The sequence below is a fragment of the Myzus persicae genome, unplaced genomic scaffold (genome assembly GCF_001856785.1).
Source record: "Myzus persicae strain clone G006 unplaced genomic scaffold, MPER_G0061.0, whole genome shotgun sequence".
Lineage (NCBI taxonomy): Eukaryota > Metazoa > Arthropoda > Insecta > Hemiptera > Aphididae > Myzus > Myzus persicae.
In genome coordinates this window covers 273,879-300,652 of record NW_019102665.1, presented here as the reverse complement: position 1 = coordinate 300,652, position 26,774 = coordinate 273,879, and the positions used below count along the sequence as shown (strand labels likewise).

General features: G+C 28.7%; 2 protein-coding genes across 3 annotated transcripts; both read right to left on the bottom strand.

Moving 5' to 3' along the window:
* Positions 1-389: 389 nt before the first annotated feature.
* Positions 390-8,253, bottom strand: LOC111032914 (gastrula zinc finger protein XlCGF49.1-like). The gene is made up of 3 exons (XM_022313397.1): positions 7,825-8,253; positions 4,585-4,659; positions 390-1,551 (listed from the first exon to the last, which is right to left on the bottom strand). Exons 2-3 carry the CDS (start codon positions 4,629-4,631, stop codon positions 849-851), a joined length of 750 nt encoding a protein of 249 aa, XP_022169089.1. The 5' UTR covers positions 4,632-4,659; positions 7,825-8,253; the 3' UTR covers positions 390-848.
* Positions 8,254-19,463: 11,210 nt separating this feature from the next.
* On the bottom strand, positions 19,464-26,465 carry LOC111032901 (glycerol-3-phosphate dehydrogenase, mitochondrial). 2 transcript variants are annotated; one of them, XM_022313376.1, is made up of 13 exons: positions 25,973-26,463; positions 22,847-22,950; positions 22,374-22,539; positions 22,044-22,266; positions 21,821-21,984; positions 21,467-21,761; positions 21,203-21,396; positions 20,917-21,111; positions 20,597-20,853; positions 20,366-20,524; positions 20,111-20,299; positions 19,942-20,040; positions 19,464-19,796 (listed from the first exon to the last, which is right to left on the bottom strand). In XM_022313376.1, the coding sequence occupies exons 2-13, from the start codon at positions 22,940-22,942 to the stop codon at positions 19,674-19,676; spliced, it is 2,160 nt and encodes a 719-aa protein (XP_022169068.1). In that variant the 5' UTR covers positions 22,943-22,950; positions 25,973-26,463; the 3' UTR covers positions 19,464-19,673. The 2 variants fall into 2 exon arrangements, with proteins under 2 accessions (XP_022169068.1, XP_022169069.1); XM_022313377.1 differs by having other exon boundaries at positions 19,712-19,812; positions 25,973-26,465.
* Positions 26,466-26,774: the final 309 nt, after the last annotated feature.

Here is a 26,774-nt window from a genome sequence, read left to right as displayed (position 1 = left end):
ACATAGTGAAACCCATGTTATTAAAAGCCTTTATTCATGTAATAATAATCAAAATTCTAAAATATGTGAAAAAAAAATTGATTCTTATTTATAAGAAAAATAAGGTATACAATTGAGGTGGTCCGTGACGTATAGAAAGTTCTCATAGTGGTCCGTAGTACCAAAAAGGTTGGGAACCACTGTTATATACCTACCACCACCAATATTTTTCACATTCAATTGAGAAGATCCTATTTAAACGATATGCAAAATGATACTAGGCTGCTGCAGATTTCAGTGAACGGACATCAGTAAGAAATATACTAAAAAAAAAATGCTACTAAATTAAGAAACACTTTATACATAGTTAAAATATATTTATAGTTGATAACATATTATATTTAATTATAATAACATTTCTTAGCATTATTCTTCAAGTTAATTAACTATGCTATTTTTTAAACTCTAATATAATAAAATGAACACTGTGAAATATACCTATAATGTACAACTTAATACATAATATAACATACATTCAAAACAATATAATATTCTTATGGAAGAAAGGTGGAACTCCCAAATTTCTTTCTACTTTATCTCTAATTTAACAAACTATAAAATAATTTTTATGATTTTTCACTAAACTTTTTGAATGAGTTTCCTGTTTTAAAATGTTTTTCACCGGTATCCCAATTAAATTGTTTTATTAACGTTATGAATAATTTGGTGTCCACTTAATGATATGCATTAGAAAAACATGTATACAAATGTTGAATTTGAATGACTGTTCTCCAGTATGAGTTCTAATGTCATTAGATGTTTTAAGTATCCTTCAGTAGAAGCCATTTATTTGAATTTTAAATTTAAAATTAATTTTCTCCTGGATGAATCCTCTTCACATGAAGCTTTAAAGTATCTATCCTTGAAAATGAGGAATCACAAAAATTGCATTTATGTGGTTTAACTCCAGTGTGAGTCATATTGTGACGTTTTAAGAGCCTTTCGTCTAGAAAACATTTATCACAAATATCACATTTATATTTAAATTCTCCCGTATGAAGGTTAATGTGAGTTTTTAAATTATCCACCCTTGAAAATGATTTACTACAAAAATTGCATTTATATGGTCTATATCCACTATGAGTCTTATAGTGACGTTTCAAGGTTCCTTCATGTAGCATCGTTATATCACAGAAATCACATTTAAATTGTTTTTCTCCCGTATGCATGTTACTGTGCATTTTTAAATTACCCATCCTTGAAAATGATTTACTGCAAATATTGCATTTGAATGGTTTTTCCCCAGTATGAATCCTAATATGAACTCTTAAGTGTCCTGCAGATAAAAACCGGTTATGACAAGTACTACATTCAAATTTTTTCTCTCTCATATGATGCTTAATGTGAGATATTAAGCGCCTTCTTTGTAAAAAATGTTCTTTACAAATATCGCATTTATAAGACTTTTCAGCCTTGACTTTGTGTTGAGTTGGTATTGATGCAATCACATTATCTTTAGTTATTATCTGAGCTCTTAAACTTGATATTGTATGTTTAGAATCATTTGCGTAACTGAAACAATAATATATACTTTTATATACTTGGCTATAATGACTTACTGCTTAAACATAACAATTAACGATATTAATGCAATAATAATTAACTTCAATATTACATTTTTTACATAGCTTGCTATAAGAAAAATAGTTTCCATGACATCAAAATGGCTAAATCTACATGCATAATGAAAAAAAGAGGGTAAATGGGTGACCTCTGCTGCACACTTGGTTACAATTTGAAGTGGGTCACTGTAATGGATGGTGTTAAATTGTAATTCAAGGATATAATATCATTGTATACAAAAAATGATTCTGAGCAGACGGTTTATTGGCCCAGGATATTTTATATTATATTTATACTCTAAAAGTTTCAAGTACCCATAAATAATATTTTTAATTTACAACAAAATAAGTCCAAACATTACCCTCAACAATGTACCAAATCACACATCAAACACTGTCAGATATTTAGGATTAATCCTTGACAAAAGACTGACATGGAATAAACACTTTCAAACCAAACAACCAACCTTAAATAATCACATGCATATGCTCAGACCTCTGTTAATTATAAATAAGTGCTCCACCTTAGACATCAAACTATTAATCTACAAAGCTCTACTCAAATCAATCTGGACATACGGACTTCAACTATGAGGTGCGGTCGTGCGGAAAAAAAATCTAACAGTAATAGAATCAAAACATTCCAAAACATATCACTCCAAAGATTATCCGATGCTGCACCCTACGTCTCTAACATAACTTTTCATAACAATCTACATAAGAGAACAATAAAAGAGGAAGCATGTATTTTGTACACAAGTTTCCTTTAACGACTCCAAACCCATTCTAACTCTCTCATAAAAGATCTCTCCGTCCTTACTCTCCCAGGAAATCCTAACTGCAGATTAAAAAGGAAGACAAGTGGAGCCGTGACCTTTTACGAAATTTAAATGTCTAACGTCTCTAGTCTGAAAAGTAGCAAAAAAAACTAATTAATCAATAACCAAGAGTCACTAATGGGTGGCTGATGGTGGTTACTTCATCACACCTTACATGTTATTTTATTCTTATCATTTAAACTTATTGAGCTAAATTGTATAGATTGTTTATGTCAAATAAAAATAAAAATAAAATTACGCAATGCTTAACAAGTTGTTGGTCATGTCTATTTTTTATTACTTCATTAGTCGCACAAAGAAAATTTCTTTGTTATTCTATGTAACCAAAACATATTTACTGTACAAATAATGCTACCTATCTATAATCATTTTTTAAATGTATATATTTGAATGTTTACATAACCATATACATCATATAATACATTACAAATGTAATTAATGAGTATTAATATTATTGTTTTTATTTGTCACACATTAGATAATTTTTTTCACTATGTAAATATTGATTACATTAGACAAATACTGGCAATTTAAAATCAATTAAAATGGTTTATGCAAAATAATAATTTTTAGATAAAGTTATACTTTGAAAGTAGAGTACCAGTTAATCTCATTGAAATCTAGACGTAAACTTTATTGAAGCATATTGATATTATGTATATAAACTTTAAAACGGTTTTACCAAAAGCCTGGAATTATTACGAAAGATTTCATATAATGTACCACAAAGTGCCATTCATAATTTTTGCTGTTTCTATCTATACTGATACATAAGTAAAAATTTTGTTTGTAAGAACTCTCTCTCTCTATAAACATATATATGTATATAGTTATATTGAATGTTAAATTTCTATGATGAGTTAACAAATTTTTACTTTTTAATAGATGATAAGACATAGTTAAAACGTTATGCCTTAAATGTAGTAGTTTATGTATTGATATGTTTAAAATTAAATTAACTATACCATTGCCCCAAGTGGGAGTATTTAATAAACAAATAAATAAATAATATAATATATTGTAGAGAGTAGTACATGAATGCTTAACACAATAAAACAATATAATAGGTAGTGGTAACTTAATTAATACTAAGATGAGAAAATGTTTTGCAATTCACCGGATTAAGGTTTTACCATAGTAATAACTTATGAGATGTTAATTTTTTACCTAAAACCACAGATCTAAAATAATATATTCTATTTTATAATACTTAATATCTGTATATATAAAACAAAATAATATTAAATATCAATTTTGCGAACATAAAATATTATCTTTTTATAAATATAATAAGTTATAAATAATAATTTATAGTAATGGTTAAAATATTGTATATTCACAGAATATAATAATATATTATATATTTTATAAATACAAAAGTTAAAGCATTAACCGCATTATTTAGAAAAGAAAAATATAACTATTTACTCAGTGTCCCATACATGTTTATATATTCAATAATCATTAATCATAATTTATAGATATTAATTATTAGGTACTTATCATTATATTTTTATTTGTGAATTTGGTTATCATAATTCAGTTGTGGACCATTATGTTAACAAATACATAAAAATACTTTAACTATTTTGTTGGACTTTATCATTGATTAAAGGATATAAGTAGGTACTTACAGCAATTCATTGTAATGCATGCATTTATTTAAAACCGTACGACTTTTATTAAATTACTATGTTATCTGCTAGTTTAAGCCATAATTATTAATTTTATATGAAACACAAAAAGTAACTGATTTTTGACTAAGCTAAGTTACTCTTAGTTTCTAATAAACTTGTAACTAACAAAAGTTTAAATAAAGTAAAAGAAACATTTAACTTTAAACCTAATTTAAATTTTTCTATATGAACTTGAGAAGTTAAAAAATTAGTTAACCTGCCCAGCCTACAATCACTTAGTATAGCTAATTAGTTTTACCGATTTTAAGAAATATTAATTTCATATTAAACCAAATTAACAACCAAAATATTGTTATGGCAAATGTATTTAAAGATGGTCAATTAAAAATGAATGAGAATCATGAAAATAAAATAAGCAACTGGCAATCGGTTAGCGTTAGCCCATGAGGCAAGTAATAAAATACTTATATACTGATATACTTTCATATACATTGTGATAAAAATTACCTTCCAAAATGTTTGATGGATCTATCATAAACTGTAGTCCTCGACATTTTTGATCTGGTTTGAAAATAATATTATCTAAACATAAAGATAAAAAATATTTAAACATTATCTAAAAACTAAATAGTGAGTTAGTAGTATACAATATTCAATCAAAATGCAACTTAATATGTAAAATTATACCCAAGTTTCTAAATGTTTTTTGAAGTTTTTAACAGTTGTTTAGTAATAAATAACTAGACACCGCCCTAGCACCTAAGTTCTCTCCTCAACCGTACACACTGCATCATTGTCGCTCTAACCCAAGTGAGAGAATATCGAAAATAATATGATAAGATTGCGGTGTCTCACTGCTATACGTCCAGTATATAAGTGACGGATTCAAATCCTATACCGTGAGTATTTTTTCATTTAATTCTCGATGACCAGCCACAACACTAACAGCAGCATCAAATAGCTCTCCACCAAGGAACCGAACCCTGGTCTACCACATTAGAGGGGATACTAACCAATATATTACCTATTAAGTGACTCTTAATTTTAAATTATCAAAGAAAATTAACATGTAATAGGAATATTAATGTCATAATATTAGCATTTAATTGTACCACTGAGAAACTGGGTACAAGTGCAATAAAGACAATTTGTCAATGTTAATTTCTTCAGATGGCTACAAAAAATTTAAAAATTGGACTTAGCTATTCAGAGGAAAAATGTTGTTACCAGTACAACAAGTATATGTGAGAAAAATTGTTGTGAATCGGACATAATTTGTAAGTTTGATGTTTTCTAATACAAATAAGATTCATGCACAGCTTATTATACTACCATCTAAAGTATGTATCACTAGTATTTCAGATATTATTAAACATTTGAGAAATTAATATTTAAATGTAAAAGATGTTTTGTTTCCTGAAATCACCTTGAAATCACCACAACTTTTTAATAAATTTTAACAATATCAACACCTCCAGCTAGGGCTGAATGTTTGTTTAATGTATTTAGAAAACTAAAACATATTTGAGGTCCATAGTAGCCCTAAAAAGATTAACTCATATTATGATAATTTTACACGTCTAGATGTTAATACAAGTATGTTGTTCAAGGTCTAAACAGAATTTAGAATTTAGTATGTATATAATCAATAATACTGATTCTAATATTTTTATAATGTTCTAAAAACCCTCAAAATGTCTCTTAATAATACTCAAAATAGTAAAATGAGCTGAAAATATATTTTTTTTTTATTTCACATTGTTTAAAAAAATGTACATAAGTTACAAAAAGAAATATATGAATAATGGTATATGTTCATATTAAACTTGATAAATGTATAGTATTTAGACATTTACCATCCATTAACTGCATTCATATAATAATATGCATACAATTGAAAATAATTATGGTACACCTATTAATACTGTCTCATTTGAAACAATTGAAAAATTTCCTATTTAATAAAAAACAAATTACTGACCAATTTTTATAATTTTTAATTTACAAATATTTTTTATCCTGCAACATTTTACTAAATTACAACCCAAGATATTAACAAATATGGTTTTCTTATGAACAATAATACAGTACATACCTAATTTGTTATACTTTATTTAAATTGACCAGTACCTATTAAATTTTAAAATGTTTATAATGTGATATTTAAAATTATATTATATTATAATTATAAAGTTGTTTGTAGCTATTACTGCTATTTCTATTATTAAATTTATATTTTATTTAACTATTATATATTGAACCATCAAATTGAATCTTATCAAAAATGTACTCGGGCATCATATTATATTTGTAGTGTTATTAGAAAATTATTTTATAAATGCGCAACATTAAAAAACATTCTTAATCACAATGTTAGAATTACTTACATTGCATTAGCTCAATTAATGTTAATCAACTATGGAATTTCGTGTTTGGAGCACAGATTTTAAGTCATGTCTTTCCCACTAAACATATCATTAAAATATACCTAATCTATTAGGAATAATTTTAAATAAATCTGGACTTTACTCTTTCAGTTTACTCTATTCTGAACTCATTGTTGGATAATTTAAATTCTATTTTTATAAAATTTATCTATTGTATTTGTACTCTATTAGTATATTAACATAAAAGGCTTTAAGTTTACTTATAAGTATAGTTTTAGGAGTAAAGAAACCTCTAATATTAAATCTGTTTTGTGTTCTACTACTTTTAGGAAATGTAGCTTGATTGATGTAAGTAGGTATAAAATGTTGTATCTTTTAAATCAAATAAATAAAAAGTTTAAGATGCATACTGCATGTCAATACTCCAATATCTATAATATACAACTATCCACTATCCAATACAACAAATAACAACTATTTTAAATATAATAAAATTGCTCTATTATATTACCAATTATTTATATTTGCGTATATTTATATATATAGGTACCTCCTACCTAGTTTGTTCTAATTAACATTTTTATAAATCACATTAAATTTTTAAAAAAAAATACTATATTATAACAAACTCTCTTTTTAATACAAGCTTTGCCTATAAAAAGATAACCAATGATTAATGTAGGTACGTATATTATCTATTATTTGAACACCTACCTATATATTATTTATGTAATTTGGTGTCAATAAAATATTACAATTATATTATAGTCTCGTGGTGAGGATAAGTAAATGGCCAAATAGATTACACCATAAATTGAAACATAATATAACACAAGGCCTAAAAAAAAACAATAAAATGTCCACAGCAGGTAATTAGTATAAGTATATTAAATTATCATACAAGGGCTATGCATGGTATACAGGTAGGTGGATGTTTAATTGATTAATAGATACTACTATTGTTATAACTAACTATAATTATTTAAAAACACAAGATTATTGAACTTGGTGGGAAGCAAACAATTTGTAGTTTGGCGATAATTAAATAAAAGGCACAAACAGGTAATAGGGCTAGAATAATTTGCAGCTGGGTTAGCAGAAATAATGATATCAATTAATATAGGTGGTTCAATGGTTCATAATAAACAATAATGATCAATACAACATATTATAATGCAATATTGTAATAACATAAACCTACAGCAATAATAAAGCCGAGGTCTTTAAACAGGGAAACAAATTAATTTCATACTAATATCTGAAGCATCAACAATAATTTTTAATAACATCTTAACAATATTCATTATTCATAAGTCATAACTACTGGTTCACGAATAACTGAGAACATGTGTAAACTTACATAAATAATAATCAGCTTGCAATCGCGATACGGCGCTTTCCGGACGGTGCCTCGGCGTCTTCAAACGACAAACGGCGACAAAAAGTAAAGTGTTAGGTAGTTGAGACTTTAACGCGTGAAGTAGATACCATAGAACATAATAATTTTGAGCGCGAAACAATGTGGCAGCGTCGTCTTGGCCCAAACGCACAATAATCATAACGTTATTATAATGGAACAGAATTCATTATTATTATTGTCATTATTCTATTAGACGTTTATTTCTCGGCGGGACAACGATAGCGAATATTTCGCACATCGTAAAGAGCGGTTAATCTAACCTAACAATCAATATTATTTACGGTCGCTATTTAAATCGCCGTTCAATAGTCGCGTCCGGACGGTAAACTTTGGCCATGCGGCGAAGTGAGCGCGACGTACTGACGTCACAAATTCGTTTCCTGTTGCTTTTTCGGAAGAATCCAAAAATACAGATCGACCAATGGTAGGCTGCTTACATCGAACGAAAGCCGCGTCTGCGTGGACGTATTTCCGGCAAGCCGGCTCGGCAACAGTGATTATTTTCATGCGTTTTAGACGTATTTATTTTAAATCGATGTTTTTTTCTTTTTCGGAGTAGTTATTAAAATTTAAAATATGCACCTGTTCTATATTATAGCATTTTTTCTGGTAGGAAAGCGAATCTAGTTGGTACTCTGAGCATTTGGAGGGTCAACAGTTCCCTGTGGTTTTGAATGAGGGTCTCGAAAAAACAAAAACAAAATTAAGGAAAATTGGAAATGGTCAAACTCAAAACTTGCAACTTTCGGCTGAAATTCGATTAAAATATGTTTCGTGTTGATCAAAAACAAATCACCGTAATAGGCTACTTTTTTTCTGTTCGTTCTAACATTTTCAAAATATTTGGACTCCTAAGCTATTTATAGCCGTGAGACATTTTCAATTTGTTGAGGTTTTTTTCAACTATTGTCGATAAATAATTTTGAGCTCGACAAAATAAAATAAAATAATACACACAATTAATTGTACAAAGTTCTACACAAGTTGTTAACCTAGAGTAACTAAAAAAAAAAGTTTATCGTTATCTACAACATTTTTTTATGATTGTCTGAAACTCTGAAGTTAGAATTTTTACTGAAATCGAACTTTTTTATGGCGCTTGAATTAAAATTTTTACTTTATTCGATATTCACCTGTGAAATTCCCTTAGTACAATTTAACGAAAAACTACGAAATTTGCAAATTATTTGATAACTGTTTTTCTGAAACGCGGCTCGTGGCGCATTGGTTTTGACTTTCGAGTGTTTCGACGTATGTCGAAGGGCGATGGTTGTCGGTTTACCGTGTCGTTGCCCGTCGGCGTAATGCGTATGGTAATAGTATAAACAGACAAACAGTGTAGAAGCTATATAATCTAATGTCAAGTGTCAAGTAGGTCTCGAACTCTCGACGCGGGAGATTTTGATACTGCGTCTACCCGTAGAATAAAAAAACAGATACTTAGAAATAATAATTAAATCAAAACAAACATAAAAATGTATAGAAGTATTCGTGCCTGAATTCAAAATAATATATTATTAACTTTTTGTTTGCTTATTTTATTATTGAAAGCCACAAAACCCAAAAACTATAAATACCTACCTAAGTAGTTATTTCGATGGAAATATTATTTTATATAGTGATTTGGTCGACGGTTGCCTTCCGCCCGACAGTTTCAGTCATGACCGTTATCGCTGGATTGTCGGAGGAGGGCGGGAGAATTAGCAGTATTATATATAGGTATTAAGCTCTATCGAAACAAGATTCACGACAATATAATATGCCGTGCCGGCGATAGTCACTGTATATACGTCTGTACGCCGTCATAATTTATTATAGTTTATTGTAGAAGCTAATTAAAGTCTTCACAAAATATTTACTCACGAGCCGCTTTATTGGTTAATGCAGATACTAGATACTAGATAGTATTATAGTTGGTTATACGCTCATAAGAAGCGATCGTGGTAGACTGGTAGAGAGTATATTTTACACGAAATTAGATATTTAAATGAAGAACAACAATTTTAGTTATTTTCTTGTAAACTAAAATTATTACCTATTTATAAAATAACTTAAACAACAATTGATAACTAGTAATAATAACTAATAATAACTTAAACAATTATATCATAAAATATACTTAATATTATAGGCTGACAAACAGTTTTCGCTCAGAATCGTTTTTTGTACATACAATGATTTTATATCAATGAATTCAAATTTAACAGATCCATTATACAGTGACCCACACGACACTTGATATGCAGCAGAGCTCACTTGTCCCCCTTGTTTATTAAGATTATTTTTAAAATCATTATAATCGAAAAACAATTGCCGCTCGGGTAAATAGCACTCCAAAAAATTGCCATACCCATAAAATAAATTACTATATAATAATGGACACTGGACAGCGATACCGCAACTTTGCCAGCAGCAATAATAAATTAATAAATTAATAGTTCATGGCGAGATGTAAGTAAGTGAGAAACCATTGAAACTTCCCAAACTCATAGTTCTTGGATTTCTCATCCGCATGTTTCCCCCTCTAAGCAGTCTAAGCGCTGTCCATTCGGTTATGATTCCCCGTACACTATTACAACCACCGCTTAAAATTATAGTTGCGCTTCTAACATACAATTGTAACATAAATACATAATATTACAATAACCATATTATATATATTACCATTTTGAGCCGAATTTTTATAAAGGCTAAATAAAAAAAAATATATATATATTTCCATTGTTTTTCATTAGTCGGTGGTTATAATTACTGGTTATTCAGAGAAATGTCTACTTTTGAACGTTGTATTTGATTTGGGCTTTTGTTTATATTTGGCGAAACATTATTGTTTTTTTTTCCAAAGGTATTTCGTCGACAGTCGACAGTACCTATATTATAGCTGTACATACATTGTTATTGATATCAGACTTGTCAAACTTATATTATTTTTATAATACTATAGCCTATAGGTATTTTAACAAAAATTAATTATTAGTTATTAGTTATTACTATTTAGCTAGGTAAGTACTTGGAATTTGGATAATATAAGGACATAAGGTTCATACAATAAAATGTCGGTGGGCGCGTAAAATGTATTATTATTTATGGAGAGCCACCTTAGGCGAGTGACAAGTGTTACAATAGTTACGTGTACGGTGTACACTGTACGTTCTTGTGATAATTATTAATTATGTAGATAATAATGACGTGACTGCAGTCTGCAAGTGTCACAAAACAAGGGCTTGAAAAAAAAATAGTAAAATTTAAACAATAATGGATGGTAGTTTGAAACCGACTAGTGGACTAAATAAAATTTGAATTCAAGAACAAAAATAACTTAAAGTAACACATCGAAAAACGTAAGCTACTACCAGGGGTAGTTCAACCAATATTTCGAATTAAAAGAAAGAACTTGAATTTAATTAAAAAATCAGACGTACGGTATGTATCAGACGTACGTGTCACTTTAAAACTATTATAGTCGGTGATAAGGTGCCTACAAAATCATTGAGTAAAAAAATGCTATCAGACAAGGGAAGTTTCAAGTAATCAATTATTATTAAGTTCGATTTTATACTTGTTGTGCGATGCCGCGATGGACATAAATCCGCTGTGCCACGATCTACTGTATAACATCGTTCGCAGGTGACAGGTTCTCTCACTTGTCGGAACGAATCACACGGCGGCTCCGCGGAGCCGGGAATGAATCGTGTGCATTCGTGCCCAGTTCTATTTTTATTTGGGGATATCGTCTGGTCTTATCGACTATCGTTTTATTATTTTTCCTCGTAATGATGTTCGATTACGAAAACAATAATAACATACCAAAACACTATTATTTTGTTTTTATTTATAATGTTATTTAACTCGTATCATTGAACAATTATTAAATGCTCGTATTTAACTGTATTTTGTTTTTATTAAGATATTGTTTATAGGATATAAGCATATTATTTTTAATATTTTTTTTTTTAATAATATAATATTATAATATATTATCATCAGTACCCACGTTTCACATTGACCCATGTAATGGAGGCATACTTCATATTAGCTAAATCAGACGGTGTATGTCCTGTATGTATGTCTCTAATTATTTTCATATTTATTAGTCCATAATTTTTTTCTGGATGTATGTACACATTTTTCTGTAACTAAATCTCCTGTGTCTTTGTGCTTTTTATAATTTATTGTGTGCTTCAAGAATGCATAAGCTTTCTGACAAGGGCATAATATTTTGGTACAGTTGTTTTATTATAATATTATGTTCCACAAAACCAAAATTCGCAGGAATGTAGCTTTCATAATTTTTGAAATTTACATTTTCCATCAAATTATTGTTGCATATATTAATAGCGGTGGTTGTTTTCTAGATTTGAATTTATTTGTTTAATTTTTTTTAATGTTCACGATTATATCGAGTGGCTATACACCATCTCGTTATAAAAGGGTCTCTGGGTCTAAGGGGTTTAATTTATTATTTTAAGTTTAGAATACGCAGCTACCTACTTTATTATTTAATGAACTAACAGCTTTAATAAGTTCCAACAAAAAAAAATATTTAAAAAAACGACACAAATTCTATGTAGGTATGAAGACAAACAAATAACTATAATATAAATTCCATTGGTGAACTAGAGTCTAGACGTATTATTGTGCTGAAGTGTTTACTAGGTAGGAAACTAAGAACTTATTGATATATTATGTTGTGGCATGTGAGCATATAAGTACGTAAAATAAATGAGTAAATGACATTTGATAACGTAGAGTAGATATATTTTGGCCGTCGCCAAAAATAGTCTTGTTATGTAAGGCTTCATTATCTATAAAATTTATTGTCAGCGTATTTAATAGCGGCATATCGATACCTGAATGCCGTTTGGATAAAGCAGATAATGTTGAGTCGTTGTCAAAAATGCATGAAATATCTGAAAAACAAGAATCACTTAATTATTTAAAAAATATGAAAAATACATTTGGGTTAATTTGAATTAGAATGATTTAAATCGTATACATTTTTTAGTAGATTATAAATATCTCATTCCGATAAAAAATATGTATTTACAATAAAATCCGTTCCCTAATCATCAGTGAATAAATATATTAATTTTAATTTAAAAATGATTAGGAATTAAAAGGAAATGAGGTAAAATATTTGTAACCTACATTCTGTGATCCCCACGAGTCGATCGTCGAGGAGTCGATAAGGTACAATTCGCATATCGTTTCATATTAAAATAAAATAAATATCCTTCGAGCTAAATGTATGATAAAACAAAAAGTTATTTGTTTGATTGTTTCTGTAATTTTGCATATTATTTCTGTAATTTATATTAAAAGTTAAAGCTGGTTACACTGTACAGAGCGTCGAGCGATAAGACCTCTCGAGTCCTCGTTATTAATTTATTATTTTCAACAGTCCACACAGTTAATGTCCAACGACCAAAAACTAGAGCACACGACTTATGGGAAGTTATGGCCCCATTTTTTGTTTTAAATTATCCATTTCATTAACTGATTAATGGCACAAAAGTCAATATGAAAATCATACTGTACATAATATTGTACATGATAATAAACATTTTTTTGTTGGATTTTGTCGAATTATATAAATACTTGATAATATTTAATGTATATTATAATTTATCAGGCGGCGTTGAACATTACAGTTGTACATTACAAGCTTTCATCGATCGCTGTAAATATTTGTAGTTCATTCTAGTAGTTCAAACTAAAGATTACAATTAAAGTAGTAAAAAACAAAAATATTAATTCAATTTTTCTGTAAATTACTAAGAGTTATAATGAAATAGTTTAATAAACATTGTTTTATTTATTAAATTTAGTTGGTTATTATTAAAACTGCTAATTATTAAATTATTGAGTTTTTGTAGTAAAATTAAAGACTTAGGTAAGCCATAATTTTCGATTGTGCCCAGACAACTGTGGGCGCCCACAATTGCAATTGTATAATCCGACACTGTAATTATGAATTAAGAGGACGTCACACCCGCATGTGTTGTCTCCGTCTTATAAATTATGTACAACATAGCAAAAATTGGGGACAACTTTCCTCTCACCATATTTGTTGTAGAACTACCACATTTTCACAACTCGTAAAAAAGAACTTTATCTGTGCAACAGCGTGCTTTTTTTAATTACAGTATCCAATCATTTTTTATGAGCAAATGAAAAAAACAAAATGTTTAGAAGCAAATAACTTTTATTGTATTTATGTCATCTTAAATATAATCAAGCTGTTGCATAGATAATTTTCTACTCTATATTATGTTCAGAAATTTTGGAGCCACTGCTACAAACAAAAAGATAAAAGTTGTCCCGCGCAAAACAGTTTTTGCTCTGTTGTACATTTGTAAGACGGAGACAACACATGCGAGCGTGACGTCTTCTTAACAAGTATAAAATTCTAATATAATATTAGAAATGAGTCATAGTTTTGTGATGTAAATAAATCGATTTTTAGTTTGTTAAGGTTTTCATAATTATATTGCTTGCATTATTAGTTACTTCTATAGTTCTATACATAAATGTAATTTAAGACATAGTATTACAAGTATGGAAGGAAAAACGGCTTTAAAATTTGGGACAGTTAACATTTCCGACGATAAGCTTATTCAAAAAGTATACCACATAGGTACATACATATACGTCAAACGTCGTTGTTCTAGTGTTTCAATATTAAGAATTGGTAAAAGTGGAGAGTATGGAGAATGCAGAACCCTTAAATGATAGAATCTGTAAGAACTTTTACTGAATTGTTTGTAGTTTCATTTGATACCTGATTGGTTAGGGCCAGGGCCGGATTTAGGGATTCAAGTAATTTTTTTTCAGCGCAAACAGATGCAAAACATGCAAAATAAAGTTTCAATTTTTATTACATTTTAAATTTGATTTTAATTTTGCAGTGATAATTATTTATTAGTTCTATTAACATTTTTATCAGCAAAAAGTAAGATCTAATATATTATAACAAATATGTAATACAATATGTAATTTAATTTTTAATAATTGATACATTGTTAAAAATATTTTATTAAAATTAAATAGTAGATACATTGGTGATATACTGATATAAATAGGGAAAAGTACGAAAAGTGTAATGTAGTGTGTTAATTGGAAAAACAATAACCTAACTTATTTTTAGCATCCGAATATTCTTTGAGATGTAAAATATTTGATATTAATATTACTTAAACGTACCTACCTATAATCTGATTTTTTTTTGCTCAACACCTTTTTAGATCGTTAGGTGAAAATTTGTACACGGTTTTTTGTTTAAATATGCAAAAATATGTAGAATATGCACTAACGTCAGAATATCCAAAAATAGGCACTATAAAATGTTGATATTTAATCAATCAAGTAATGATTTGTGGACACTCATTGACTGCATGTATATGATGTTGAAAATAGCAACATGCATTTTATGCAAAATCCGGGCTTTAGTTATAATTTATAACTTTTAGAAAAGGATATTATTGAAGATAGCTTGCATTAAGGGTTATATTAATAAAATTATCGAATATTATAAATGTACACATTTTTTTTGCTGGTGGAAAAGCTTTGATTCTCCCTCAAGATGTGCATTGTCAACTTGTAAACAACAAAAATTATGTTTTATAATGCTATATAACTTGTACATACCTACTTAGGTATAGACGTATAGTACTTATAATACTAAATTAAAATTTTGAAAAGTTACTAGTATTGTATGGTTTGACTTTGTTTTTGATGTAGCCGATGTAGGTAAACAAATGGTTTTACAATTTATTTAATTTAAATTCTTTTATGTTTGATTTATAGGTAGGTATACCTACTTGTTTTTACAACTACCTACTGTAAATTGTATTGTATTAATGCAGCTATGAATTTGTGGTATTATATTTATTACTAAATAGAATTTGTATGCATATTTAATCAATAATTTTTTAATTTTAATAAAAATATATGTGTGGTATATGGTACCGACCTGGGTATTGTTCAGTATACATTTCTGCTTACTGACGATAATTTCTATTGCGTCTTCCGTAGATTAATCATTTGCACTTTTTCTTGGGTGTTCACTTTAACCTTACTACTCGTACCATGACCAGAACAAAAATAATTCACTTTATTTAAATTTTAAAGTATAAATTGAATAATCAAAACGGTCTATCCACCTATAAATAATTACGAATTAATAGGTTATAGGTAGGTATAATCTACCACTTATCGGTATTATAATACACATCTAATAATAATTAATAGTGCATATTCACACGTGCAACAAATGCATATAATTGTTGTTATGACTTATGATTATCCAGTATAAATTATCTGAATACCTATGCCAATTAAGATTATCTTATTATTTAATACATCGATAACTTAATACTTTATATAAGAACTGTTGTAATTGATTTTTAATAAATAATTGTATACCCATATTATGTTAATTTTGTGTATGACACGTGCAAAAAAAAAAAAATTCAAAAAAATAAAAACGTTACCAATAATAAAAATAATCATAAATGGTTTTATGCATTTTAATGAATCGTAAAAATGTATTACTTATTAAAACTACCATGGCGATTATTCAGTCAATTTTGAATTTAGAACCATAGTTTAATCATCAAAATTACTTTAAAAAAAATAGAATTTTCTGAGTATGTTGTCAAAATAGGTTAAGCTATTAAAAACATATACTGAGCATGCACATATCGAAATTATAAAAACGCCGAAATATATCTAAAAATATGTATTTATAAGTATCACTGGCTTGTAAAAATAAATTTGATTTATTCCGATTGTAATTTTATTTATTTCGCTAAAGTACGATTGAGCATATACCTTTTTAGCAACACGATATAAATGATATAATAACCAATTATTATGATACCAAACTTAAACGACTCTCGAGCCTTGAGCCGAGCAAAAAATACTATAATATACCTATAAATGCGATGCGTTTTTCGGGGATAATATAAGATAATCAATATAAATAACAATTCCAATAAATTATTATAGAAATAATTAATTTTATGTAATGTTTGATCAACTGCTATAATATTCGTGTTATCGTGTCACATTAAAGTGGGTTAAGAAATCGTTTTTTTTTTTAGGGTTATATATAATACAGGCAACAATAGTTTTATGACACTTTTAACTCGTACCATATTTTGAATTATTATAATTATTTATCTAAATATTTTTAGTATAATATAGTTCAAAATTGAAAATGGCAACATCGCATTTTTTAATGCTCAATCGTGTCGTAAAAAAGGTGTCTTATGATCAATCGTTTTGTAACCATTTATTTTGTTCAGGTTATTCTGTCAAACCTTGTATATTATATGATAATACAGTACTTACACTTATATTGTATAACAAATATTTTTTTTTACCTTACGCTGAGTATTTTAATATAATTCCGGATAAGTAAAATTGTTATGAAATTTCACTTTTTAAATTTCAAACGGCAAAATATAATGATTTATATGTAATAGTTATATCGTTCGAATTCAAAAATTTTAAAATTTTACGTTAATACTTTTAAATTAATAAAACCTTCGTCGCACCCTCTTTCCCGCCATTAGTGTTCTTTCTTCAGCTGACTCAAAAAGTGGTTGAAAATAATTTAAGATTAAAAATGTTGTAAAACTAATATGACTCTTAATTTTAGCCAGTGCATTTGAGGTTATGTGGCAAATGTCGATGTTTAGTCAAAACTTGCAAAGCATTTAAAAAAAAACGATAGCTAGGTGACGACGACAGCATAGCTAACTTAACAAAATGCAATACACTATACACAACTATAAAACATCAAGTTATCAAAACATGCAAAAACCATTCTTTTATTCGATATTAGTGATTGGTATTGTCGCAAACCGCAAGGCAACCAAACACCAAACACGCGTAGTTAATTATCTTGTAACTTTGTAAAATTTGTCATTTGTGATGTACCTATATAAGTTGAGCGTAACATTTTATTATTATTAAGTTTTGTACCTATGTATATTTCTAAAGTTATAGACTATTTGTTAATTAAGCACAAAACACTTACCGACGATAATACGATATAGTATTACAACAATATAGTCTGCAGTCAACTATCACTTTTTGTTATTATTACTAAATATACGTATAATATTATGAATTTTTAATTCTATTATTACACACACTGAATTTGGAAACGTTGCAACGTCCTACGTCTACCTCTACCATTATTCATGTAGGTACCTAACTCATGCACAAAAAAAAAAAAAGAAAAAATTGAAAAAAACTCGAAAAATTTAAGTGTTGAAAATTTTAAATGTTACTTCATCAGTTCAATAGTTCATTTGGTTATTGACGAACACCGTATTCGTACATTAGGCAGAGAGGAGTTATTGTCATTAATAAACACCAAGGAGTTAAAATATGATGTAATTTTCTTTTGCAGTTCTTATATTTAAAGGTTCTTGCATTATCGAAAATCGAAATGGTTGTTCATGGAAGGTATGTTTTCATACCTCACTAAATATACTTACATTACACAAATGTTTACAATTTGTTATACCTTCATGGTTTTATTAACGGTCTTTCAGTGTTACAACTCATTAATTTGTAAAATACACCTACTGTAGATTACACAAATTACCAATTTAAAGTCTTGCAATTTTTTTAAACATAATCATATTTATTTTAAGTTTAAATGTGATTTGTAAACAATTACAAAATGTATAATGTTGACAAAAATTAGACTCTACTGTCACAAATTTGTCAGAAAATGGGCAATTATCGATAATATCACTATTTTCTTGAGCAAATTTGATAAAGTTCCATTATTTTACCCATTTAAATTCGATTATAATTTTATTTTTCATGCAACTGTGCATGATTGGATACTATTGTTTGTTTTTAATAAGTAATAAGTAATAACCACTAAACTAACTTTAGTAATATTGTTTATTTTTTCAGACTTTGATGAGCGATGACTTATTTAAGAAATATATATTATTTACTCTTATAATATAATTGTTGAGGATATGAATCATGTCTGATGTTTCTTTGTCTTTATTTTTCTACAAGCCTATGTAGGCAACCTAATTTACAGCCATTGTATGAATTATCGAGTGTTAAGAGTTTTACATAGCTCAGTCTCAGTTGGTTCAACTCCGTTTCACTGTAGTATTTTGTCAGTATCACTGTTTTCGAGTTGTCCAACCAACACATTAACATTGACCAAACGAGTGCCGGCCGGATCTCAGCACACTTGATGATTTAGGTCAACATTTTGTATATTACCCTCCCCATGTTTTGAGTTACATTATTAATTATTATATCTATACATTTGTTGTTGTTAATTATTATATACGCTGACCAGTTAAATTGTCACTTAATACATTGTTTTTATGTTAGAATTATTATTATCTGTGACAATATAGCTTTTATAATTACCATTACTATAACAGTGCATTTTTTTATGTTCAATTGCTTACTATTTTCCACTACAGTCATGGTTTTGTTTTCCTTTAAAGTAGTGATTATCTGTAACATTTGTACAGTCCATTTTACTCCAAAACAATAATAATAACATAAAAAACAAAAATTCTTTGTAGATTTTTCTATATTTTTTATTTAACATTGTGGTCATAACAGTAATTTTTATTTTTATATATAGTAACACTTTGTAACAAAACAAAAAATTAAAATTAAAGAAATACTTTGGTTATGATAGAATTCATATCTAAAAAGTTGTTTGCGGATGCTAAAACAAAACCAAAAATAAATAAATAAATTGTGATTTAATGCAATAAAATTTTCATCTAGAAACCACCGCCACTTCTTTCCACACTGATTTTGCTTGTTTTATTATTTAATTCTTCTAATTCGGCCATTCTGGCAAAACGAGAGTGGGATATATGTCCAGATTTAAGGGCTGACATCATCTAAAAGATAACACATCTTTTAAAACTATATTAATATGTCATCACTCAACACACAAAAATTAAATAAAAAAAACATTACAAAAACTCAAAAAAAAAATTCTAAGTTTAATTCTAATGTTTAAATTGATTTATATTATATATATACCTGTAAATATTCATCCAACTCAACTTGGCCATTCATGTTTGTGTCTATTTCTTTCAGTATTTCATGGAGCTCATCTCCAGTTACATTTTCACCAGCATTCTGTTTTTTAAAATGTAAGACCATATGATTTTTAACCATGACAGATAAAATAATTGATAAAAATAAATACCTTCATACTCCTACGAATGTCATTGATGGAAACATATCCTTTGTGATCATGATCAAGAATCTGGAATCTCTTCACATACATTTTGATCTCTTCCTGGGATAGAGTAATTGGAATTTTGTCTCGAGATGCTCTGTTCACGCTCATGCCCATTTCAGTGGCCAAGAAATTATTAGCCATTTTCAATTGTTTCTAAAGATTGTTACATGATACATTTAATAATGACGCATTAAGTTGGAAAACTATCAAATATCTAACCTGTTTCTCATCGTCACTCCAATTTAATTCTTCAGCCATAATGTTCACAATAGTTGGGAGTGCTTCTTGAGCAGCTTGTACATTCAGGAATGCCAATCTTAAACGTCTAGCAATCATATCAACAGCCGTTACAGCGTATTCTCTAACTCCATAACGAATCTATTAAACAAAAATAAGTTTTAAAAACTAAATACAGGATATTGTCGTATTATAATTTTAATATTTTATTACCTCCGCATCAATGTATGGGAATTCAGGGTGAATTTTATTACCGATTACTGGCCAACGTTTGCCAGTGAGGTTAGCTAATTTAGCTACAGCAAAGGCTCTGTCACCATATGATGTAGCTAAATGTTGAGCAACTTCACATTCCAAACCAAAATCTTGTACTAATCTGATGTACATTGTTGGTGTCCATCCATGTGCTCCTTCCAATTGCAGACCATCTGTTTGACATTCAGGTTTGGTTGGTTTTAATTCTGGAACAGCTGCAAAAACAATTGTATGTTATATAAATATAATAATTGATAGATTAAAAAAATTCAACCAACCTTTTATTGCAGCATCAATAGTTTCCTGAGCCATAGCTCTATATGTAGTCCATTTTCCTCCAGCAATTGTTACTAAATTAGATTTGCTTACGTGCACAATGTGATTACGTGCCAATGACTGAGTGTCACCTTTGTTTGGATCCGACACTAATGGACGAATACCACCCCATGCACTTAAAACATCACCTCGGCGTACTAAAAATCAGTTTTGTAATATTTAATATACTATTTGAAGTTAGGTTATACATTAAAGTATCAATTACAAAAGCTCAATACAATGGCATACCTTCAACATCTGAGTTAAGATAATTTTTTATTTCATTCAATATGAACGAAATTTCATCTTCTGTAGGTGTGGGGTTATAAGTTACATCACATGGGCTGTCTGTGGTACCTGATAGTGTATGTTTTTGCCAAGGTAAAAAGAATATAACACGACCATCAGATGTTTCAGGATCCAATAGTCCCATTTGCTCAGGGCTATTAATATGAAAAATTGTTTGTATATGTTTAAATCTAAAATAGGTATATTAGAATTTGTAAAAATTACCTGTAATATCCAGGTAATACAATGTGTACACCTTTACTAGGAGTACATATTTCCTTGACATTGCTATCATCCATTTTTCGTACAGAATCAGTAAAAGGTCCAGCAGCATTTATGATACACTTTGCTTTAACATCCCATTCTTTTCCAGTGAGTTCATCTCGGAGATGTGCACCAGAAATTTTTCCATTTTCGTCTTTAATAATATGAACTGCTTTTACATGATTTGCAACAGTGGCACCATAACGAGTTGCCGTCAGTGCTAGAGCAAGGCACATTCTAGCGTCGTCTTGTTGACCTAAAATATAACAAACCCATGAAATAACTAAACAAACTAAACAATTGCATTGTTATTACCGTCGTGATATACAATTGCTCCAACTAATTTATCTTTTTTAAGCATGGGAAATATTTCTAATGCTTCAGTTTTGGTCAAATAATAAGAACTTTTGACTGTTTTTGAACCTGCTACAAGATCATATGCTTTAATACCAACCCAGTAGTAAGGAACTTTCCACCATCTATACAACAATAAGAAATAATGAAAACATGTGAATTAGTTATAAGAACTAGAACATACTCATAAACTGGTAACATGATTGGTATTGCGTGGGTTAAATGAGGAGCCGTCTTAAGCATTGTTGCTCGTTCATGCAATGCTTCTTTGACCATTTTGTATTGTTCCAAATCTAAATTAAGAATTGCTTTTTGCAAATAACGTACACCACCATGGATGAGTTTAGTGCTGCGACTTGATGTACCGGACGCAAAATCGTCTAACTCGACTAGTGCAGTTTTTAAACCTAAAAATCATTATTTAAATAGATTATAAAATTACTTTCTACATTCAAATTTATAATCATATTTAATATTTAAAATGGGCTTAATAGTTTTATATCAAATATCTTACCTCGAGTGACCGAGTCTATAGCACATCCAGCCCCGGTTGCACCTCCTCCAATAATCAGGACATCAAATTCTTCTGAATTTAAGGATTGAATTTGAGTACTTCTTGGGGGTAATGTCCGTAGTCTTCCAGTTTTTTTACCAGCTTCTGCTTGCACTGTTTGTAATTGCTTCAGTAAAAATACATAAATTTCATTAGATGTATTACAAGTAATGATGAAATGTATTTACATAAAATTATTTTTATTTTTTTAACATCAAAAAATTTTTATATACAAACAAGTTTGCTATATAAAGTCGATACCTACTCCCTGTCAGTAATGCTTGTGGTAGGAGTAGGGAGTTTAAACACCTAATATTTTTATTTGACAAATACACATTCAAAAAGTATAATTATATAGTAAATATCTATAAATACCTATATAGACAACAAGAAAAATAATAATTAAATAGTAATAAAATAAAAGTAATACATACTGTTGGATTTTCTCCAGTCAATAACCATGTGGTTAAATATGCCCCAGCGCTAACTGAAGCTCCACCAACGATTATATTATAAAGTTTTGACGCCATTATGTAACCTGATACAAAAATGCAATTTAATTAGTTAATTGAATAATATAGGTCACTGTTTGAAGCTAACATCTACTTAAAGTTAAAATTAAAACACTGGAAACATCTAAGATTTTATGTATTTCAGTATAATTGTATAGATTTACTACCTATTTTAGACATATTTTAATAGTACAATGTGATAATAACTGATAGGTTATTTCCAAAGCACGATTGAAATATTCAAACATGTGTTTGAATATTTTAATGTTGACATCATCACTTAAGAAATATTAATTTGCTATAAACCAATTTAAAATATTACTCTGTTGGAAAATAGTGGAGGAATATTCATTAGGTATAATATGTTACATTCAAATAGTATGTCCAAACTACACAATATTCAAATAATTTGATTTTTAATTGTTTTTAAGTCTAATTCAAACAAATGTTGATTTGAATCTAAATATTGAAATTAAATAAACAAAAACTGTTGTTTAAAAAATTCTGAAGCAGATTTACTAATTGGAATTAGGCCAGAGACTTTTTTAGCAGACCTTTAGATTAACTGCCAAAAGTCAAATCATGTTGTGTATAATATACCAATACTTGTATATCTATACTTAACAAATTTTAAATATAAAACTTCTTACATAAATAATAGGATGAACCTAATAGGTATATTTTTTAAAGTCAATGTGACATTGAATGATATTGAACTTGTTTTAAAATTTTAAACACTTTCAAAACCATAGAAGAAACAAAATGATGACATTTTCATATTTGGTATTTGTAAATTTAACATAAATAGTTTACATTCCCAAGACCCAATAAAATAAATTGTGACCTCTAGTTGAATAAATGTAAATACCATACCTACTTACACTATCATTCATCACTCATCAGTATTTAGTTAGATGACATCATTAGGTAATACATTTAATTAAAGCAAGGTTTGATTTGTATTTCTACTTGATGACCTAAGACCTAATAAGCTGATGTTCATTTGTTTATTATTCAACTGTGAATCTGTTTTTATTTTTTAAATGAAAATTGTTTGAAATTATTTTAAGACATTTAATAAAACATTTTATCTAAAAGATGATAATTTTAACATTGCAATAAAGGAATCAATATTAAGCCATTAAAGAAAATAAATTATAATAAAGAGATAGTACTATTATGTTAGGTAGTTTGTAATAGGTAATATACATAAATTAAAATAATTTTAACGAGTACAAATAATTTAAAAGTCAATGTTCATATTTAGTTGATAATTATCAGAGTAATTATGCTATTAAATATAAGACAATTTATTATTAAATTAGCCAACTACCTACATAATATTGTAATTAATGCAATTTGTCAATCACTAACAAACATAGAATAAATTAATATTGATAGAACAAAATTATACAACTCGTTATTTGTTCTAAGTGTCTCTATTACACTCCTATCTATAGCTACATAATAATGTTACATACACATTAAAATATGTAAATTAGGTATTAAAATGTAGACGTACATTAAGCACAATATTATTTTAGTGTTTTTGATGTCATTTGTAGCCATATAGGTACCCAACTAATCAAGAAAACAAGAACAATATTTAATCAAATTAAGTGTGAATCAGTTAATTAGTTGAATAATTAAAAGACAGAATTTTTTTTTTCATCTTCAAATATTAGTTGTCAATTATACTTAATACCTTCCTACCTATAGTTGTATTATTATTTTATTTCACTTTTACCAAAATAATATTATGTATTACCTGTGTTTTGATTAATTATTTCTAGATAATTAATTTTAATTCATTTTTTTCAGTAGGAATTTGGAGTTTAAAAGTTTCTTTATAATGCATAATCATTGAGATAATCATGTTACAATATCACCTATATTGCATTCACAATTTAAAATAAAATAGTAGGACTGAAACAATAAACAATTTTTAAAGCCAATGGAAATGTTTTTTTTTTGTCATTTTAAGAGCATAATAATATACCTACTATTGCCTAATTAGTTACACGAATATGCCTTAGAATATATTTACAAATACTTATCCAAAAACCTATAGCAGAAACAGAAAATGTGTCATCTCATAAGTATTATTCATATTTAAAATATTTGTACCTAATGGGTACTGTTTGAATAAATTACCACTGATTTCTTATGCACACTAAACAATTACTAGGAAGAAATTTTATTTCAAATACAATTAGGTATTTTATCGTTGGTATAGCTGTAGGTATAAGAACAACCTGAGTAAAGACTCTGAGATATAGGTATATATAAATATCAAAGTACTTTCAAAAGTTAGATTATTGTCTAAATCCAGCCCATTTTGTGTTTGTTTTAGCTTACATTATATGTTAAATTCGAGACATTTTAATAACATTAGCAATTACAAAGTGTTAATATTTTTAGGGTAACAAAACATTTACAGCAAATTATATATCTAAATTTTAAATTTTTGTGTGGAACATGTAATGTTTTGGTATAGCAATTATAAATTGATATGGGTAGGTTAGTTTTTTACAGGTGAAATAATAAATCCAATACCTAATATGTGGGGTATTCATGACTACGGATACAAATCATAGAAATACAGAACGAAATGGCACAATGTAATGTCATAGAGCCGTCTAAAACAATATTTTATTGATTAATGTTAACCGGTACCCGAGCCGGTACCTATAGGTAAGTATTAACATTTAGAATACACATTGTTTGTCTTACAATTTTTATCCATTTGGGCTTATCTAAGTATGACTGGAGATTTTTTTTTCAAACCTACACTGGCTAGCTTATTTTACATTTTCTAAAGTTTTTTATTTTTTTAATGTAGGCAGTTAGGTAATGCTGAATCATAAAGGTAGGTACTCAGCCACATCTGTAATTAAATCAATACAGGTATTTTGAGTGGCGTATGCGAAAAACAGGTAGGTACCTAATGGCTGATCGTACAAGATTATGGAGCCAAGGTCTTTTTTTTGAAGCAACAAAGTAAATGTAGGTAATATCATATAATAGATAGGTAGGTTGGAGGTATACCTCTTGTGATTGGCAGCTAGAATGAAAACACGAATTCACTCAGACTCGAAACACTCGTCGGACGGCGACCGTCACGGAATTTTAACAATTAATAACAATAACAATAATACTAATACTAATAATAATAATAATAATTAATAATAATTAATCAAACGGTAATATTTTTGAAAAAATGATTATAATGATATTTTTGTTACGAAGGACGAAAACCGTATACACTCGTCGGAATTATTAATTACGGTACGTCTGGTTGTAATCATGATACAAAATATTAATTTACGGACACGATCCGGGACTTCGGAAATTGGGCCGAAACGATCGCGAATTCGACGAGCACTGCGAAACGGAGAAGCGGCGACGTGCGTAGCACTACTAACACGTCCGGAACACGACTGGTGTGACTGTTGTGAGCTGCAGAGCGCCTGAGCAGTGAGCATGGAACACCGAGTAACCGAGTAATACGATCACCGAATCACTGACCACCGCGGGCCGAAAAAACGCGATCGGTGAATGCTAATACGCAGGCTGTATAACATTATGGTAATGTTATCGTTCGTTATCGGCCAAACGAACGATGCCGAAGGTTTTGGAGGGGAATCGAAACGATGCGCCGCGCGCCAGACGAAAAGTGCGTGCGGCGGTGGGCCGCGATCGGCGTTATCATCGCGAACGACGAGGCGGAGTGTGCGGGCGCGGCGAGCACCCACCGGACAGGACGGACAGGTGATTGGATTCCGGGAACCCACCCGAACATTTTGGAATTTTGGATATCGCTGTCGCCCCGACCGGCGAGCGGCTTGAC

Coding starts and splice junctions, on each gene's coding strand:
- LOC111032901 (XM_022313376.1), bottom strand. CDS start 22,942: ATGGCGTCAAAACTTTATAATATAATCGTTGGTGGAGCTTCAGTTAGC. Junction 21,985..22,043: donor ATCATGTTACCAGTTTATGA/GTATGTTCTAGT, acceptor ATTGTTGTATAG/ATGGTGGAAAGTTCCTTACT. Junction 20,300..20,365: donor GGAGTGACGATGAGAAACAG/GTTAGATATTTG, acceptor AACAATCTTTAG/AAACAATTGAAAATGGCTAA.
- LOC111032914 (XM_022313397.1), bottom strand. CDS start 4,631: ATGTCGAGGACTACAGTTTATGATAGATCCATCAAACATTTTGGAAG. Junction 1,552..4,584: donor TCCATCAAACATTTTGGAAG/GTAATTTTTATC, acceptor TTATTGTTTCAG/TTACGCAAATGATTCTAAAC.